General features: G+C 36.8%; 1 protein-coding gene across 2 annotated transcripts in view; it reads right to left on the reverse strand.

The window, feature by feature from the left end:
* The window catches only part of LOC127854844 (cytoplasmic 60S subunit biogenesis factor ZNF622-like), a 22,756-nt gene continuing 726 nt past the window's right edge, over positions 1-22,030 (reverse strand). The window contains exons 2-10 of one of the 2 annotated variants that reach the window (XM_052389909.1): positions 18,682-18,783; positions 15,870-15,957; positions 15,415-15,579; positions 11,891-11,966; positions 11,045-11,236; positions 9,451-9,613; positions 4,469-4,593; positions 3,178-3,312; positions 1-803 (exon numbers count right to left, since the gene is read on the reverse strand). In XM_052389909.1, coding sequence (XP_052245869.1) covers positions 676-803; positions 3,178-3,312; positions 4,469-4,593; positions 9,451-9,613; positions 11,045-11,236; positions 11,891-11,966; positions 15,415-15,579; positions 15,870-15,957; positions 18,682-18,767 — 1,158 coding nt within the window. In that variant the 5' untranslated portion in view covers positions 18,768-18,783 and the 3' untranslated portion in view covers positions 1-675. Of the gene's footprint in view, positions 804-3,177; positions 3,313-4,468; positions 4,594-9,450; positions 9,614-11,044; positions 11,237-11,890; positions 11,967-15,414; positions 15,580-15,869; positions 15,958-18,681; positions 18,794-22,030 lie in introns of both variants that reach the window. The other variant, XM_052389910.1, reaches the window with a different exon arrangement.

Here is a 22,030-nt window from a genome sequence, read left to right on the forward strand (position 1 = left end):
CAAGTTTTAGCATATTTATTTCTTCCTTAACCATAACATGTAAATATAACAGTTGAAAACAAGATTTCCAAGGTACTGTTCAATTAAATATTGCTGCACGTACTTGTCATTATGACTTCTTCATTATTGTATGTGCATAATGTATACAAAGGTTCACAAGTATTTCATTAGCCTGAATGCTGTCATGGTATCTTGTATAGGTAAATTCACTTCAGCACATTGTTATTCCTGGTGCATTCTCCTGATTAAATTACATTTATAGTCTGAGTTCTATTTTTGTCTATAATTTTTTTTTTCAATTATCAATAATTTTTCCAAAACCGCAGAAAGTACTCTATTCAATTGAGTTTCAATCATTACGTACACCTTTACCATGGAGTTTACATAAATATATTATGTCCTACTGACAAATGTGATCCATGACTTAAGTAAAAAAAATTCAAGAACAATGACCTAAAAGCAAAGTTCCATGAAAGATCAGAGTAAAATGATCCCAGTAGAGTGATCCCAGTATTATGATCCTAATACAGTGACCGCAATACAAAGATCCATGCAGTGATCCAAATTCACAGATCCCAGTAGAACAATCCAAGTGCATTAATCCTAGTAAATTCATGCCAGCTCTGGTAGTCTCTATCACAGTCCAAGGTAGGTTTCCACTGGATATTTCCGGATTTAGAACATGACCTGTGCTCGAAAGTGAGGCTGGAACTTGTTGGCCTTGATCCCAAGGTGCATGTACGATCGGTTCTTCCATCGCTGCACTGCGGCTAGGTCCTTGCACCGTCTCTCTGCAACTGGTCCTGGAATGGGAAATGAAAGTCAGATTCATTCTCCGAAAACCGGGCTTAATACATGTGCATAAAGCCTTGTCCTATATTACCCTCAGCAGTCCGCACAGGCAAAACAAGGAAGGCACTTAACGCTTATATGGTGTTTTTTTCATTTAAAGAAAGTCTCTCATTCAAGAAAATCCAGTTTAGACAAAATGTGTTGTCCCTGAATAGCCTGTGTAGATTGCACCGGATAAACTAGGATGACACTTTAGTCTTAAACACCTAAATAGCCTGTGTAGATTGCACAGGCTAAACTAGGATGACACTTTAGTCTTAAACACCTGAATAGCCTGTGTAGATTGCACAGGCTAAACTAGGATGACACTTTAGTCTTAAACACCTGAATAGCCTGTGTAGATTGCACCGGATAAACTAGGATGACACTTTAGTCTTAAACACCTGAATAGCCTGTGTAGATTGCACCGGATAAACTAGGATGACACTTTAGTCTTAAACACCTGAATAGCCTGTGTAGATTGCACAGGCTAAACTAGGATGACACTTTAGTCTTAAACACCTGAATAGCCTGTGTAGATTGCACCGGATAAACTAGGATGACACTTTAGTCTTAAACACCTGAATAGCCTGTGTAGATTGCACCGGATAAACTAGGATGACACTTTAGTCTAAAACACCTAAATAGCCTGTGTAGATTGCACTGGATAAACTAGGATGACACTTTAGTCTTTAACACCTGAATAGCCTGTGTAGATTGCACCGAATAAACCAGGATGACACTTTAGTCTTAAACACCTGAATAGCCTGTGTAGATTGCACCGGATAAACTAGGATGACACTTTAGTCTTAAACACCTGAATAGCCTGTGTAGATTGCACCGGATAAACTAGGATGACACTTTAGTCTTAAACACCTGAATAGCCTGTGTAGATTGCACAGGATAAACTAGGATGACACTTTAGTCTTAAACACCTGAATAGCCTGTGTAGATTGCACCGGATAAACTAGGATGACACTTTAGTTTTAAACACCTGAATAGCCTGTGTAGATTGCACCGGATAAACTAGGATGACACTTTAGTCTTAAACACCTGAATAGCCTGTGTAGATTGCACAGGCTAAACTAGGATGACACTTTAGTCTTAAACACCTGAATAGCCTGTGTAGATTGCACAGGATAAACTAGGATGACACTTTAGTCTTAAACACCTGAATAGCCTGTGTAGATTGCACAGGATAAACTAGGATGACACTTTAGTCTTAAACACCTGAATAGCCTGTGTAGATTGCACCGGATAAACTAGGATGACACTTTAGTTTTAAACACCTGAATAGCCTGTGTAGATTGCACCGGATAAACTAGGATGACACTTTAGTCTTAAACACCTGAATAGCCTGTGTAGATTGCACCGGATAAACTAGGATGACACTTTAGTTTTAAACACCTGAATAGCCTGTGTAGATTGCACCGGATAAACTAGGATGATACTTTAGTCTTAAACACCTGAATAGCCTGTGTAGATTGCACCGGATAAACTAGGATGACACTTTAGTTTTTAACAACATGCAAAAAAACCTCCTTTTCCCAGAGCATGAATCAAGTATGCTGGAGCTCTGGAGCTGTCTTATTGGACATCGTACAATATACTGTAAAAATATTATTATTAATCTTGGGGCATTTATTTTGGTTGATTTCTTGCACAACACTTAATGCACATGCAATAAGCCTCGTTTTCCCAGAGCCATACAGTCAGTATCAATAATAATAACAATAACAACACATGTTGAAAAATCAGGGATTTATCATTCATTTTCAGCCAATTGTATCCACCCATGGCTAATTGATAATATATATTTAACAGCTAACCAGTTACCTTTTTTCACACAAATGGCAGCAAAGCTTGTAATGTATTAGTGATTTTAGATGCGTATGGGCTTACTTACAGTGGAGCTAAATGTGGAATGGTTGATTAAATTGCAAAAAAACTCACAACAAATGAGATACTGCAAAACCTAAAGTACAGTGTGTTTGTTGACCCTTTACCTCTTAGATACTCACTTTCACACGCTTGTAGTCCCTTAAAAATCAAATTTAATTCAAGAAGTTTCTCACTAGATTCTAGTTTTTAAGACTTCATTTCCAACCTTAAGATACTGATCAGCAACATACAGCATAAGACATGAACAGACTTCAAGTTACTATCAGCCTGTTCTGGTTCTAAGCTGGAGGCATACAGCCATTTCTACTTTGCATTTGAGAGGGGAAGGGTTAAGAATCAATCATTATGCCGACTTTCTTTCCGTGATTGGAAAATAAATAAATTTATGATGAGTAGCGACAAAACCTTGTCAGGAGAGAGTTAACCTAACAACACGCGACCCACCTTTGGCCCCAGTCCATCCCAAAGCCTTGTACTGTGCAAGCATTCTGGGTAGCAGGGAACGGCCCCTTTCTGAGGTCCGGGGGTTCAGGTTCTGGCGGTAGTAACGCTGCAAGGAACGGTGACCTATGACGGCTCCTGGGTAAGAGACAAAATAAAGTGGTGTGATTTTGGTTACAACTCAGGGCCCTCTTGATAAATACTGAAACTGCCAGTGAATGTCTGTTAACTTCAGACCCCACTTCCCCCCAAAAAAAATAAAAAATTAAAAGCAATTTTATAATCATTTTTATAATCAAACACATGCAAATGATTTGAACATACACATTTGATTACAATTAATACATACATAAAATGATTAACAATTAAATCACATAAAATATTGATCCAGTAATTAATGGCTTTTAGCATTTCTGGTCGTTGAAATTTTGGGCAAATCAGTCCCAGGAAAGGAGAATACTATAATCACCCTAGAGGCTTCATCCAAACTCCACTTACTAATAGATCAAGCAATTTTAGAAATCTATGTAAAACTGTCCTGGCATTTATACAGAGGAATTCAGCTGAAAGGCAAATAAATCACATCACTCCATAGAACAGATGTTTACTAACAGAATGGATGTTCCCCTACAGTGGTATATACATTTGATTGCCATTAATTTGACCACTAATAGACCCACTAATAGACACCATCCTCTGGTTTAGACCAATATAAGGCCCACAGGGATATAAAGTACTTGTATGAGTGGCACTCTGAGAAAACAGGCTTTATGCATGTGCTTAAAGTGTGGTCCCAGATTAGTCAGGGACCACACTTTTTGCATAGATTGAATCTTCATTCAGAACAGACTTCTTTTAAACCAATAATTCCATAAAAGCAGAAAGTGTTGTCCCTGATTAGCCTGTGCAGACTACACTTTTGCACATACATTAAGCCCTGACTGTTTTAACAGAGCACAATTCATAGCTCCCTACCAGATTTCCCAGAGCGAGGGTCAAGTACTTAAATCTATATAATAAACTATGCTAGATGCCTACAAGAGAGCAACACCAGCTCATATCCGTCTGCATTGATGGTCTGCTGCGTGACCTCAACCAATAATAGGACACCTCCCCCTGCTATAGAAAAATTTAGGGCCCCCAGGGAATACAAAGTGCTTAAGCTGTGCTCTAGAAAACAAGATGAAAATCATTTTTAAGTGAAAAGTCTCCACCCTGATTAGCCTGTGCTGACTGCACAGGTTAATCTGGGAGACACTTTACACAAAAGAAAAAACTACTGCTAGCTGCCTACCAGAGGGCAGCACCAGCTCATATCCGTCAGCATCGAGTGTCTCTGGCGTGACTTCCACCTCCATCTCCTCTGTCTGACCCTCCACCGCCTCCCCTGCAGACTCATTGTGGTCTGGATAGCTGCTCCTGAACAACAACAACCAGTCACAATGCAGTGAAACCAGTCACAATGCAGTAAAACCAGTCACAATGCAGTGAAACCAGTCACATTGCAGTGAAACCAGTCACAATGCAGTGAATCCAGTCACATTGCAGTGAAACAAGTAACAATGCAGTGAAACCAGTCAAAATGCAGTGAAACCAGCTTGATACTTACAATAACTGCTTAACAATTGACTGAAAGACTGAGTGTTTCAGTATGGGCGATGATACAGTAAACCAATACAAAACATCAATCAGATGTATATTAGTAATTTGTTTCATTTGCGTAATAAGGCTACTAAAATAAATCATCAAGTCTCTGTTGTCTGCATATAGAAATGGGGGTTCAGTGGTTTTCCTGCTATTTAAACCTCAATTACATTTCATAGACATCTAACAAAGTATATAAGTTAAATTTATATGATTATTTTCTGTTGATTTTAATTATCATAAAGAGTTATATAAAATTAGTTTTCCCAAATCAGTGGACTTTCAGCGCTGATTGCATTTTTTCCAAAAATGGCAAGGAAATGGCCCGATGTGTCAATATTTTTTGATAAAAAAAATCTCAATTTGTGCTATTTTGTCCATAAACAATTCCTAAATTTTCCATTTTATCAATTTTCCAAACTACCCATTAGACCAGACTACTTTTCCCCAAATGGCTAGGAAACCCCTGGGGTTTCTTAATTCCTTGCTCACTTTACCTACACAATTGTGTATTTGTAAGAACATACATTGTACCAGGCAATTTTTTAATGCATGAACTTTATTTTTTTTTTATGATTCATGCACATTTATGCAGAAAGTATCAACAACCGAACGACACTGGTTGCACTAATAAGATAACATTAATGTGTTCTTAGGGCACAGATGCCCCACATTCCAAAACTACAATTTTATGTCCAAAACAATCCACTTTATGATCAAATTTTAACTTCGGCCTTACACTGTGACCTTAACCTTTGAAGTAGGAGACAGTTTTAACATGTGACATGTTGTCTAATGATGGTTTACATTTGTGCCAAATTATTACAAAATCTTTTAATAAATGGCAAAGTAATAGCAAAGACAGGAATTTTCATGGTCACTTTGTCCTTTGATACCTTAGTGTGACCTTGACTGAATGTAAGGAGACATGTGTTATATGTTATGGCTGCCATTTGCACCAAGTTAGTTTAAAATCAATGAATATCAAAGTTACAGCAAAGACAGGAAGTTTTGTACAGACTCACAGACAGTGTGATTGCTATATGCTGCCTTTTTTGAAGGGGGGGGGCATAGAAATATAAGTGGGTTGGAACATTAGTGTTTTTTTGTACAAAATAATATAATCATTATAGATGTTTATGTTACAGCCGAAAGAAACCAAGAAAACAAATCCGAGAAAGTGTTATTTTAGAGAAATTTCAAAACTCCAAGGACCGTAACTTTGTCCAAAATCAATGCACTGTAACGAAAATGGATCTTGATCTGTAAACTATAGGTTAACGGAATGCCAGATGGACTGACAGTGAAACTGCTATAAGCCACCCATGAGGGGCATATACGTGCCAGATGGACTGACAGTGAAACTGCTATAAGCCACCCATGAGGGGCATATACGTGCCAGATGGACTGACAGTGAAACTGCTATAAGCCACCCATGAGGGGCATATACGTGCCAGATGGACTGACAGTGAAACTGCTATAAGCCACCCACGAGGGGCATATAAGTGCCGGATAGACTGACAGTGAGACTGCTATAAGCCACCCATGAGGGGCATATACGTGCCAGATGGACTGACAGTGAAACTGCTATAAGCCACCCATGAGGGGCATATACGTGCCGGATGGACTGACAGTGAAACTGCTATAAGCCACCCATGAGGAGCATATAAGTGCCGGATGGACTGACAGTGAAACTGCTATAAGCCACCCATGAGGGGCATATACGTGCCAGATGGACTGACAGTGAAACTGCTATAAGCCACCCATGAGGGGCATATACGTGCCGGATGGACTGACAGTGAAACTGCTATAAGCCACCATGAGGGGCATATACGTGCCGGATGGACTGACAGTGAAACTGCTATAAGCCACCCATGAGGGGCATAAACGTGCCGGATGGACTGACAGTGAAACTGCTATAAGCCACCCATGAGGGGCATATACGTGCCGGATGGACTGACAGTGAAACTGCTATAAGCCACCCATGAGGGGCATATACGTGCCAGATGGACAGACAGTGAAACTGCTATAAGCCACCCATGAGGGGCATATACGTGCCGGATGGACTGACAGTGAAACTGCTATAAGCCACCCATGAGGGGCATATATGTGCCGGATAGACTGACAGTGAAACTGCTATAAGCCACCCATGAGGGGCATATACGTGCCGGATGGACTGACAGTGAAACTGCTATAAGCCACCCATGAGGGGCATATACGTGCCGGATGGACTGACAGTGAAACTGCTATAAGCCACCCATGAGGGGCATATACGTGCCGGATGGACTGACTGTGAAACTGCTATAAGCCACCCATGAGGGGCATATACGTGCCTGATGGACTGACAGTGAAACTGCTATAAGCCACCCATGAGGGGCATATACGTGCCTGATGGACTGACAGTTCAACTGCTATAAGCCACCCATGAGGGGCATATACGTGCCGGATGGACAGACAGTTTAACTGCTATAAGCCACCCATGAGGGGGCATATAAACAAAAATGCCCAATCTTTTTAAAATGATTACTGACATTAAATATCTCTTTCAATGAAGACTGATTAAAACGTCTGACTGACTACAATGATGTGCGTAAAGTGGAGTGCAAACCGCACAGGCTAATCAGCGACACTTTCCACCTTGACTAGATTTTCTTTAAGAAGAAACTTCCTTTTAAATGAAAAATTCCCTAAAAGCAAAAAGTCTCCTTCTGATTAGCATGAGCAAACTGTGCAGGCTTATGTAGGACTGCAGGCTTATGTAGGACTGCAGGCTTATGTAGGACAACTATTTACACACATGCAGGCTTATGTAGGACAGCTATTTACACACATGCATTTAACCTTGTTTTCTAAGAGCAAAGTTCATATGTAATCAGAAGTCATTCAAATCAGTACTTGGACTGAGCAATCTCTAATCATTATTTGAGCCGTACTCTGTGAAAGGGAATTTAATTCATGTGCGTAAAGTGTTTTCCCAGACTAGCCTGTGCAAAAATAATCAGGGATCACTTTTCGCTTTGGTGATATTTTTCATTTTAAGGGTTGTTGCGGCAGTTTATTTAACCGAGGATATATTTATAGCAACACAGATGATGCTATTATCACAGTATCATCAGAAATGACCGAGTTGGTTCATAATACAAATGTCAGTGGTTCGATCCCAGGCGGGGTTAACTTTTTTTTTAACTTTTTTTCTTTCTTTAATTTCATACTTGTTTTATACTGGAGCTCTTTAGTCCTGTTGTTTACATTTATCAATTTAAAGCATTTAAACACAAACTTCAAAACATGCCGAAATCTGTGAACATGCAAGTTATTAATGATTAAGGTCGAGTTTGATACTGTATGGTTTTTTGTGATTAAATATTGTTTTTTATTAATGTCTTTTGGTAAGCTGTTGTGATCCCAGTTAAGATTGTAAACAATTTCTAATGTTTATGCATATTTCTGACAATCTATGTACCGGTACTTGGGTTTTGTCTTATTGCTGTTTTTTTTAATGCAATTTGACGTCTAGACGGTAGGGATAATTAAAACAAAAAATCTCTGTTAAAAGTGCGGTGACCCCCTTTTTTTTATTTGTGTTTTATGATGAAAATACGTAGATGAACATATTTGAGCAGTTTCGCAGAATTCTATTATGCAGAATTTTTTAAAATTCCATTTATGTGGTTAAAATAGTAAAAAAATGATGTTTTTTGGGGTGACATAAAAAATTTAAAAAATAAATTTCTTAAAATTTAACTTGTGTGCTCCATTTTATTGGTAGTGTGTGGTTTAATTAAATGGTATATGATGTATCTTAGCTTAAATAATATCTACATGTTGCCAATTTCATAGGTTATTTATTTTTTTTACGCAATTAGAGATTTTTCAGTTTTATTGAAAAAGTACATGTTATATAATGGTGAATAAAATCAAAACAAGGCCGGTGACCCTATGTTTTTATTTCATTTTTCATATAGTATTTGTATGTATATCTTAAATATAAATTTTTGACAAAATCTATTTGATGGAAAAAAATCAGCAAAACTGCAGCAACACCCCTTAAGAATGTCTCTTGTTTGCAAAAATCCAGTTTAGGCAGAAAGTCTCTTCCCTGATAAGCTTGTGCAGACTGCACAGGCTAATCTGGGATGACACTATATGCACATGCATTTAAACCCCTTTTCACAGAGGGCGGCTCATTTTATCATTTGAGACCAAGAAAATCTGAGCCAGCCCAGTTCAAGTTTACAGGCACAGGGCTTTCATAGTTGTGCTCATTTTAGTCAGTGCAATCCTCAGTTAGAGCTGAAATAAAGTGGTTATGAGAGAAGAACCAACCAACATCCGCAATTAAATACGAGTAATATTCTAGGAAAACTGTGCTTAAGGTATGTACGTAAAGTGCCATCCCAGATTAGCTTGTGTGCAGTTTACACAGGCTAATCAGGGACAACCCTTTCTGCTATAATGGAATTCATCATTTATAAGAGTTATCTTTTAAACAAAAATCCAGAGAAGGCGGAAAGTGTCGCCCCTGATTATGTAAGACAACACTTAACTCACATATGCATCACGCCCAGTTTTTACCAGAATGAGGCTGAAATTTACCCCACCATATTGTTTTTAAATGCCTGACTGCGCTACCTGTAGTCATAGAAGTCCGCATACTCCAGGACCACGTCTCCGTCATGCAGGATCTTACAGTGGCCCTTGTCCAACATGTGCTTCTGTACGGCCCCTACAGAGCGGAAACTCCTGCCTCGCTGGTTGCACCAGAGACACACAAACCCAGCACCCACTTTCTGGCCTGAGGAGATAACATGAGGTATTAGCTTCAACCTATTTATTTTAGTTGATTGCATAGAAAGCCTTAGGCTTATTTAACCCTTTACCACTTACATGTAGATACCTATTTTGAGGCATTTGTAGTCTCATAGAAAGTTTAAGATTTAATTAAATTAAATTAAAAACCTTTATTACTAAATTCATCTTTTAGAGGCTTCATTTCCAACCCTTAGATACTGATAAGCAGCGAACAGCATACAACCTGAACAGACTGTGAGTTACTCGCAGGCTGTTCTGGTTTTATGCTGGTTGCAAAAGCCATTTTTAATTTGCTTCTTCTTGAGGAAAAGGCTTAAACACTCTTCAGTCCGTTTCCTGGGTAGAACATGTTCTCAGCGTCTTTGGGGGAGATTGAAAGAATGCTCTAACAGTGGGGATCAAACCCGTCAACATCCAGTTGCTAGGCAGACACCATACCCACTACACCACTCCGACATTATACAAATGTTTATTTTGCAATGCTATGAGTGCAAGAAGTGATGTTCAAGTTGGGCAAGGAATGTTTTTCTATATCAACACTAGTAAGAAACCGTTTTTTATTTATTCCATAATTCAAACTGAAAAAAGACACTATAGAACAGGATAAAACATAAAAAGACATATTATGTCCTCAGATTAGATGCTATAGGTTTATTCAGCAAGGCTAAGAAAATGTTAACTTCCAGCCCAGGGCCTGCTCTGCCATTTGCAAAATTAGGAAATGGCTACAAATTATCAAATTTTGCTCACGTAATTTCCATTTTCCTATTACTTTTCCTTCAAAACACCTAAAAAAACTGAACAAAAGTGAAGAATTTCTGTGTTCTACTGTAAATATAGCTAAAGACTGTTTTGAGCCAGGGGAAGTCCAGCAGTCTTGACCAATACTTAATTTTTTTTGCCTTACAAAATTAACTTACCTGTATTTGATGCTTACCTGGTACATGTATTCTTTTTATCCCATGACTGTCTAAAATGTGTTTTAATTTTTAAACAAAATTGTCATTATCACAAAAATACGCCTTTACCTTAAAGCTATGGACTGGATTATAGTGTGTCCCACTCAATTTGCTTATAACTACTGCACTGTTCTAATGTTATTTCAAATTCTCTTATTTGCTCAAGACTATGTTTTAACCTTTGAGCTTGATGTAAGACATTGACCTTTGACATAATGACCTCATTCTTGCACATGAAACTCCATCTCATCATGCTGATCCCTTTTTGCAGGGTATTAGATGGAGATGGAGCCTTAAAAACTTGAATGTAGAAAGAAAGGTCTTAAAATAAATATAACTTTCTAAGGGACTACAAATGACTGAAAATACGTATCTAAGTGGTAAATGGTTAAATACATATCTAAGTGGTGAAGGATTAAGTAAAGAGTCAACCTAGTAATAAACTCCACACTCACCTAGGTAAGTTATGAGCCCCTCAAGGTCGGAGATATACTCTGCGTCGGGCAGGAAGAAGCTGTGGGCCTGGGTCATGTGACGTAGGCTGTCCTCCAGGGCCCCGTCGTCATGACTACAGAACAAGCAGGTACCCAGTGGAAGCCCCTCCTCGTCCCCAAAACTGCTCACTGACTCCATGTCACTGTCTGTCTCTTAAATATTATAAATCAGAAAATATTTTTGTTGGTACCTTTCTGGGCTTTCTTCTCTTCTTTTTTTATCCTATAACAGTAACTTTATAGAGGTGTCAACAATGTGTTTAGTTTCTGGTTTGATTTTACTAAAGCTATAATTATTTATGAACAGTACTCTGGAAAAAACGGGCTTAATGCATGTTTGTATGTTCGTAAATTGTCATCCCAGATTAGCCTTGCAGTTTGCACAGTCATATCAGGGACAACACTTTCACAGTGATATCAGGGACAACACTTTCACAGTCATATCAGGGACAACACTTTCACAGTGATATCAGGGACAACACTTTCACAGTGATATCAGGGACAACACTTTCACAGTCATATCAGGGACAACACTTTCACAGTGATATCAGGGACAACACTTTCACAGTGATATCAGGGACAACACTTTCACAGTGATATCAGGGACAACACTTTCCGGTTTTATGGATTTTTTGTTAAAAGGAAATCTCTTCATAGCAAAAATACAGATTAGAGGGAAGTTTAGGCACATGCTAACCTTAAAAAACTCTTTACACACTACCCAAACACATGCATTAAGCCCTGTTTTCCTAGAGCGGGGCTCAATGATGTATCAGAGTAACACGTTTGTGAAGGCAGTTTTATTACCTATGACTTCCATATCTTCATCTTCTTTTGCAGCACTGGTTGCCCCAGTAACCACTTTATTTTCTGTCGTGATTGGCTGCAAAACCACAAATAGGAATGTAAAGTGAATGACAATATGCCATGATTTGAAACAGTCTGCTTATGAGCTTCACAGAGATGTCTTATAAACAAAATGAAATGCTGACATAAGTACACATGATTATATCATCAAGGTACAACTTTTGGTGACCCTTAAGGCTTTTGCAAAATACATTTAACAAGATGTGTTTGTGAAACACAATGTCCCCCTACATGATGTTTGACCTTGAAGGATGACCTTGACCCCTATATGATGTTTGACCTTGAAGGATGACCTTGACCTTGACCCTTCACCACTCAAAATGTGCAGCTCCATGAGATACACATGCATTTCAAATATAAAATTGCTAGCTTCAATATTGCAGAAATGACATTACATGAGCAATTTTGACCCATATATTTGACCTTGAAGGATGACCTTGACCTTTCACCACTAAAAATGTGCAGCTCCATGAGATACACATGCATGCCAAATATCAAGTTGCTATCTTCAATATTGCAAAAGTATTCATAAAATAAGCGATTTGGGCCACATATATTTGACCTCTGACCTTGAAGGATGACCTTGACCTTAACCTTTCACCACTCAAAATGTGCAGCTCCATGAGATACACATGCATGCCAAATATCAAGTTGCTATCTTCAATATTGCAAAAGTACTTATAAAATGAGCGATTTTGGCCACATATATTTGACATCTGACCTTGAAGGATGACCTTGACCTTTCACCACTCAAAATGTGCAGCTCCATGAGATACACATGCATGCCAAATATCAAGTTGCTATCTTGAATATTGAAATACTGCAAAAGTGTACATTAAATGAGCGATTTTGACCCATATATTTGACCTTTAACCTTGAAGGATGACCTTGACCTTGACCTTTCACCACTCAAAATGTGCAGCTCCATGAGATACATATGCATGCCAAATATCAAGTTGCTATCTTCAATATTGCAAAAGTTATTGCAAATGTTAAAGTTGGCGCAAACCAACCAACCAACCAACCAACCAACCAACAGACCAACAGACAGGGCAAAAACAATATGTCCCCCACTACTATAGTGGGGGACATAAAAATATGCCATTTTGATTTAAATTTGTGCACAAAGATTTTCAAACTGATTATTGTTTTTACTTTTTCACAACAAATAATGTTATTATTTTTTTGGTAAATGTTGTTGATGCAATAATGTTGACCAATTGTTTTGTGATCAATGGAACCAGTTTCAGTGACCCCTGTGCAATATACAATGTGAATGTTTAATACACAACGCTTTTTTTGATAATGTTAAATTAATATATTATATTTTTAAAAAGACCACAAAAATACAAGTGTTTTAATGTTTTATGTGAATGTATGCACAATTTCCAATTATATATATAGTAAAATTTACATTTCCTATATATTACCCATTGCTGGTGCAATGAAATACCATTTTAAAACTGATAACTAATGTAAGATTTTGTTTACATTGTTTATAAAAAGGAAATAGAGCAAGTATCGTATCTAAATTATCAATTTATGTCACAAACACTTTTTATCCCATATACTTGATGTCAATGATAATATTTCACAATGTTAACTTTGGCTGTAACAATCTAATAACAGAGGCAGCAATTGAAATGCATTGTACTGGAAAAAACGAAAATATTGTTTCATTATCCTGATATGATGATAGAACAGACAATGATTTATTAAGTCAGTGATGATATATAACTAGCCTCTAGCATTTAGAATATTTGAAGTGTCTACTGGAAATCCATTTTAGACAGTAAGTGTCCTCCCTGATTAGACTGTGCGGACTGCACAGGCTAATCTGGGACGACACTTTAAGCACATGCATTTATCCCACTTTTCACAGAGCAAAGCTCAAATAATTTCACATTTATAAATAATCTGAATTTTTAATTTGGATAATATAAGACATAGCAGTGTCATAGAACAAATTATAACGGAAATACCACGTGAAGATTCAAGAGTGTGGTTAAAGCTCATTCAGACACCTAAATCACAAGGCTATGCAATTCAAAGGAACCTACAGTTAGGCAAAATGAAAAAGAGTCATAGATTCAACAAGAGTGCCAAACTGTCACAAGATACGCAGGTTTGAAGGTTTTGGACAACTTGATAACTTTACTATGACCCATATTTTAACTTGACCTACATATCATCTAGACACAACTTCTGACCAAATTTGGTGAAGATCAGATGAAAACTACTTCAATTAGAGAGCGGACACCATGCCAAATGCTTGAAATGCACTAAGTGACCTCGTGATCTAGTTTTTGACCCGGCATGACCCATATTTGAACTTAACCTAAATATTGTCTAGACACAACTTCTGAGCAAATTTGGTGAAGATTGCATGAAAACTACTTCAATTAGAAAGCGGACACCATGCTTAATGCTTGAAATGCACTAAGTGACCCTGTGACCTAGTTTTTGATCCTGCATGACCCATATTCGAACTTGACCTAGATATTGTCTAGATACAACTTCTGACCAAGTACGGTGATTATCGGATGAAAACTACTTCTATTACAGAGCGGACACCATGCTAAATGCTTGAAATGCACTAAGTGACCCCGTGATCTAGTTTTTGTTCACATGACCCATATTCGAACTTGACCTAGATATTTTCCAGATACAACATCTGATCAAGTTTGATGAAGATCCGATAAAAACTACTTCAATACGAGAGCAGACATCATGCTAAATGCTTGACATGCGCTAACTGTCCCTGTCACCTAGTTATTGACCCGGCATAACCCATATTTGAACTTGACCAAGATATTGTCTAGATATAACTTCTGACCAAGTTTGGTGAAAATCGGATGAAAACTATTGGAATTAGAGAGCGGAAACTGCTGTGGATTCTGGGCGCCCTCCCACCCACCGCCGAGGTGAAACTATAATACGTCCCTTTTTTTTTAAACGGGCGTATAAAAATGAATGCAAGCAGCCATGATAGGTAAAACAAGTACATGTAAATTGTTAATTTCTGGCAATCCTGAAAAACGTAAACTTTTTTTGATAGTTTATGCTAAAGCCATCCAAATCAGAAAAAAAACAGCATTTGCAATTATTATCATTGATAATTCAGCATAAACACGTACCGGTATTACAGACATAGCTTTTACACATCCCTCTATTTTTGAAAGCCTGAATGGTATAGAAGTAGCATGCTGGCTTTTGATTTGAGAGGTTCCAAGTTTGAACCCAAGGGAAGTAATGTTATTTTATTTATTGTCCATGTAGTAATTTGTTATATTCAAACTATTTAAAGTAAACAGTTTTCTTAGAAAACTCATGCATTGACATTTTTTTAATCTGAAAAAGTCCCTTTAAAAAATTGACATAAAAATGCAAATAAAAGAAATCTTATTAATAAACACACAATAAACGTGTCACATGCCCTTGGCAGTATAACAAAACAAACATACTTGTTTAGATTTTTGTTTATTTTCCTCCTTTTCCTTAGTTGTATTTCTTTGAGCCTCAATCTCTTTGTGTTTCTTAGAGTTGAGATGATTCTGCAATGCATTCTGGGAGCTGAAGTGTTTTCCACATGCTGTGCAGCCCTGCGACTGCTTTGTGTCCCCGTCACCCTGTGGAGAGACATGCGCTTAAGGCATGAGAAAAACGTGTCATCTCAGATGAGCCTGTGCAGTATGCACAGGCTAATCAGGAACAACACTTTCCGCAATTTATGGTATTTTTCTTTTCAAGCAAGTTTCTTCATAATGAAAATCCAGTCTGAGCAGTAAATCCAGTCTTGGCAGTAAGTATTGTCCCTGATAAGCCTGTGTGGGCTGCTCAGGCGTATCTGGTACGACACTTTACACACATGCATTAAGCCCTGTTTTCTCAAATGTCCTACAAAGGTGTCTAAAGTTACCTGAGATTGCTGAACAGTCAACACTTTCTGCTTGAAGTTGTCTGCACTCACAGGGGGCAGATCAGCAACCTTCCTCTTGAGGTTGTACCTGGGTACAAACAAGGTAGTGCTCTGAGCTAATTGCGTCACTTTTATGTAAACACTGGAATACTGTAATAATTGAGCTTTGATCTGTGAAAACTAGGCACAGCCCATGACAGTAGAGTTTTGCCGAAGGTTAGCCTGTGCAGTCTGCCTGGGCACAGCCCATGACCAGGGTTCCCGCTGTCGATTGCCATTGGCGCCAATGGCGACAAAATAAATATTCTGGCGACAAATTTTCGCAAATGGCGATTTTTCGAAAATCCCCATTTTTTTCTGCTTACTATTTCTTTCAAATGACATAAGACGCTCTGTTTACCAGCCGCTTTACGGCAGCCGTTATGCAATCGATTTCCATGATGTAAGCGACACTCCTGAAATCAATGGAGCATGCGACTGAAGGAAAGTGGCATGCAATGGTAATAATTACGATAATCTGGGGTGTTGTTACAAGTTATCTTAAAGGGGCCTTTTCACAGATTTTGGCATTTTTTTAACTTATTCATTAAATGCTATATATTGATAAATGTAAACATTGGATCATAAAAGCTCCAGTAAAAAATCAAGAAAAAAATTTAAAAAAAGGAAAGGAACATTGCCCGGAGCAGGTTTCGAACCAGTGACCCCTGGAGTCCTGCCAGAGTCCTGAAGTAAAAACGCTTTAGCCTACTGAGCTATTCCGCCAAGTACACATTCGTGACGTATTTTATACCTTATATAAGCAATCTTCGTAGTTTCACAAAATTTAACAACAAAAACAGAACTCTCCAAATTATTCAATCGTTTCGCGTTGCAACGCTTTATAATTTTTAGGTTTTAAAATCGTCAAAAGATGCATATAATGGCTATATTAGAGCATGGTTAATGTTCAGTATTACTATTTCCTCACAAATATCATAACTAAAACGAAAACTTACGGATCTGAAACAACTTTTTTCAATTTTGTCAATTTACCAAAGCGTGAAAAGATCCCTTTAATTGGTCGGCATGAGTTTTATTGCTTCAGAGATAAGGTAACATTGAAATATACCGACTTTGCGCTTAAATGTGAAGAGTTTGTCACAGTGTTCGTAGCCGATTCAAGATCGTTACGTTGACAACCATGACAATCAAAAAGGCAAGTATCGATTGTTTTTTGACAAATCGGTGTAATTATAAAAAATAATTAAACATTTTACACGTATTGGTTCTATTTAAAAATGACATGATATTTCTGTTTTACTCGTCAAAATGGCAAGTTCAGAGTGTAAAACGACTTATAGAAAGTGAACATAAGATTCTGATTATGTTGAGACTCATTCAAAAATGCAAGCGGTCCCCCGCTAACTTTCACCAGCTAACAAAGACAGTTGTTAATCAGAATATCCTTTCCTTCAATATGATTTCCAACACACAATCTATGCTGTGTGAACTCTTTATATCAATCCATTCACTTCCAGATGTACTGTTTAAAAAAAGATGAACATAGTTAAGCACATGAAAATAAATTTGACATTTGATATACACAAATGCTTATTATATTTGACTGTTGTGCTATGGGCTCTATGCAGTATTCTAGCACACATTAATATTATTTATATAGATCTACTACACATTAATAGATTATTATTAGTATTACTAGTTTATTAATATTATATTTCCTTTTTGTATTTTCAGATTACCAGAAAGCTGCTGAAGCACCCAAACTGTGGCAACATATTCAGGCTGCTAAGAAGGTGTCAGTCAACAAGACTTACAACTGATTGAATGTTCCTTTATTCAATTAACACTATTAAATGTGTTGTTATTATTAATAATACTGTTATTAAATCAATTCATTTAACATACTGTAAAATGCTCAGTTTTTGTTGGTTTTATAATATGATCTCCATTGCCCAAATGTAGCCCCAGGGTGGCGACAACATGTTTAATTTGGCGAAAGTAAGTGGCGACAACTTTTTAAAACCCAGAGGGAACCCTGCATGACAGTAGAGTGTCGCTGAAGGTTAGCCTGTGCAGTCTGCTAAAGGCTTTCATGGACAATGCTTTAATGGTATTTTTCGTTAAAAGGAAGTTTATTCTTTATATGGAAGTGTGGTCCCTGATTAGCCAGTGTGGACTTAATGCACATGCTTGTAGTCAGTTTTTTCCAGAGCTTGGCTCAATTAGTTTATCCAGTTAGTTGTGAGAATTTCTCTAGTTCAAGATTCAAATACTGAAGGTCTGTAGATTCTGTTAAGTTGAGTGACATAATGGAATTTTTAGGATAAATTATTTTTTAAATTGTACAAAAACAAAGATGTGTTCGTCAGAAACACAATGCCCCCTACTGCGCCGCTTTGAAATAATAAAAAAAATCTATTTTTTTTACCTTTGACCTTAAAGGATGACCTTGACCTTGAACTTTCACCACTCAAAATGTGCAGCTTCATGAGATACACATGCACGTGCCAAATATCAAGTTGCTACACTGTATCTTCAATATTGCAAAAGTTATGGCCAACGGATGGACAGACTGACATACTGACTGACGGACAGTTCAACTGCTATATGCCACCCTACCAGGGGCATAAAAATAGCTTTAAAATTATTCACAAAAGCATTTATTAAATACGAAGCATAGAACTTTCCTTAATACCGGTGGGCTTACATGCACAGTCAATCAGAATAAATATTACACTTCCAGTGTTGCAGTTTCAGCATAGCAGCTCTTAATGTGACAAATATAACTTTAAAGGTGGATTTTACTCACCTGTGCCAGTCTGTTTTATAATGAGCCCTCTGTGTAGAACTCTCTGCAAACACCACCCTGCATGCGATGCACGTGAACATGGACATCTCGTCTGTGGAACACCTGCAAATATCTGGCAAAAATTCTATACATTCTAAAATTTTGTTTCAGTTTGGTCTGCTTTTGTTTTTTTTCTATGTAAATTTTTGGTGGAATAAAATACATGTATTTTATATTTTATAGGATATATCAACCTAAGCCACCATGGTAACAAAATGTGCCAGTGGACCATTGAAAAATTATTCAAATAAATGCGACAACAAAATATTTTTTCAGGCCTAGATAGAACTTTAGTATCATCATATTGGCTTGTTGCTGTTTTATTTCGAATTCCTCAAGAACTCAGGATCTGCATTAAAAAACTTGGTAAAAATAATTCTTTAATCCTCGAAAGCGTGCTTTAGAAATTGAAACAAATGAAAGCAATGAAAACCCTTCAAAATTGCAAAAACATTATAATTCTGTAGCAAAGCGAAAATTCAATGATAGCTGGAAGTCAGAATTCCCTTTCATTTCATATGATGCGAAAACAAAGGCAATGTTTTGTGACTACTGTGTTAAAAGCCAGTTCAAAAATGCATTTACATCTGGTTGTAACGTTATGAAAAAGGATTCCTTAACTAAGCATGTAAAAACAAAGGGTATGTTTGTGTGTGGTAGCAAATTGTTTAGTTTAAAGTGCATATTCACATTGCTTCCCAGCTGTATTGTTTGTATTGAAATTTGATTATACAGTATGGAAATAATAAAAAATATATATTTATATGTACATGTACTTGTAATGAATGTAATTCTATTAGAAAATCAGGAAGTCAAACAAAGTTAAATTGATTGTTATCTCGTTAAACAAGAAGTTTCCTCCGCGTTGCCCAACGCTGAGGGCCACCGCTTCGGCTCATCAATTTTCCGATCATTAACCTCTGCGGTACCAATTATGCAAACTCCGCTTATCGCGGGACGCTCTTAATCTCAATCCGTGGGGTGTCCCCTGAGTAGCGAGGGAAATTGGGGAAAACGCGTGGACTGTACTGTAAAATCATTTGATTTGCATATCGATATCATTTAAATTGGTATTCTTAAAAAAAACAACATTATTTTAGGCATATTTTAACACATACTGTGTTCAAGTTTAAGTGTGTTTTGCTGCAGTGTCTGTCTTTTTTTAATATACATGGTGTTAAGAATATTGTAATTGGCCACTTTTGGGATAAGGGTGTTGCTGTCCACATGTTACTCTTTCTCTAAAGTCCGAAGTGACCAGATGCTGAACTGACTTGGAGAAGGATTCAGCACAGATGGCCGAGTGTTCTAAGCGGTAGACTTTTACTCTACGACTCCAGGGGTCAGTGGTTCAAGCCGAGTTGAGGGTTACTATTTTTAACTGCATTCTTGTTTCTTTTTCTTGAGCTTTTTAGATCCAATGTTTAAATTTTTCAATATAAAGCATTAAATGACAAACTTCAATATATGCCAAAATCTGGGAAAAGGCCCCTTTAAGACTATAATAAATTTCTAAAATCATTCAGCTTATAATAATTTTTTAGAAAATGAACATTTACAGGGATCCTTACTTAATAAATCCTGGCTTTACTGTTCAATAGAGTTGAATGTCTCACGTAAAATTGCCGCATATATTGAAGTTTGTCTCATATATTTTAGATATACATACAAATACTATTTCAGAAAACGAAAGTAATGTTTACAATTTCAGCAAATAATGTCAAGGTCGATCTGAAAGTATCGAAATGAAAACTCGTCACGTGACAAAGCGACAATGGCGTCAAAATTGTGAATTTCAGACTGATGAGAGTTATTTTCGTATATTGTAAGATGCATTTGAAACATTTGAACCTTAAGGTTCATGTAAAGTGTAAAAAGGTGTATTCTTCACATAGGAATACTTCAATAAATATCATGGCAATAAATTCAATTTATAAGTCAATAGCCTCGTAAACACTTGTAGAACATATAAGAAAATGCTAATAAAAAAAAATATGATGCAAAATGTTGCTTTTGAAGAAATATACAGCGCATGCATGAAATTATCAAAATAACAAACGGAGTTAAATTGAACAAATTCCTTTGGTCAAAATATTGTATACACTTAATGTTAGGTACTACAAATGAAAAGTAGACACAACACACACCAACAATCCTAAAATAAGGAAAAGAAAAACATAAAAAAAATGTCAAAAGTTAACACAATAATTGGGAACTACTTTAAGTATGGTGGACTTACCAGTGAACCTTCATTTTCAAAATTACTTATTTACTCGCAATACAGTACTCATTATAGTCACAAAATGACACAATTACAAAAAATAAACTATATTACCAAAAGGGAAAACACTTTGATTGTTCAATTGAAATATATAGGACTCGGAAAGACGACTAATTGGCTACCTTAAAACAAATTACAACATGTTTATGTCACATCTCGAACTCCATACACGTTAGTTAAACATGTGGGGCATAAAACATCCGGTTTCAAGGAAGTCGACATAACAATATTTCAATTAACGATCTAGGCATAATATTTGTGGGATCGGATAAATGAATTATACAAATGTTGGGCACACGCACATATTAAACCAACTGAACACTTACATTTCTATAAAAACCTTGTCATCGATGAAAAAGTGCATTTGTTATTGTCTTGTCATGTTTTTTTGTTCAGGAAGCCATTATTTGCCGGAAGTATATTCGAAAAATATTTCGTTTCAAAATCGATCATTGATAAATTACTCACGATCCGTTTGTTCTAAAAGTTGTATAATTTGTTTATGAGGTAATTTCAAGTTATGTTATTAAGTAAATATTTAATATAAGCAATATTTAACAAATTCGCAAATACGAATCAATACACATTTCTGACCAAGATGGACGACCGATGAAATTAAATCGGGAGGAGAGTCAATTATATCAAGATTCTTTTCAAATAGTGCGTTTCAAGTAAGTGTCATTGTTATGGAGATATTATGAAAATGATATATTTTCATTAATTTTATTTTATAAGATCATAACTCTTATTGATCGCATGCTATGCGCGCAGAAAGTTAGTATTTTTCCAAAATCTATAAATAGCGACTCATGGCATTTACATGTTAATTTTGAAATATGCACAGTGTCTTTGTGGGGCTGTATTGACGCAATTCAATGCTCAGAGTACCTTACATATAACTTGCATATACTGTTGGTGTTTTTATTTGGTGCATTTGTGTTTTTTTAATGAAATTGAGAATTTGCCATACCTTGCAATATTTTTGATAATAATTACATTATTACTACCATTTGTGAGTGTTTTTTTTTT

Source organism: Dreissena polymorpha, chromosome 13, assembly GCF_020536995.1.
Source record: "Dreissena polymorpha isolate Duluth1 chromosome 13, UMN_Dpol_1.0, whole genome shotgun sequence".
NCBI lineage: Eukaryota > Metazoa > Mollusca > Bivalvia > Myida > Dreissenidae > Dreissena > Dreissena polymorpha.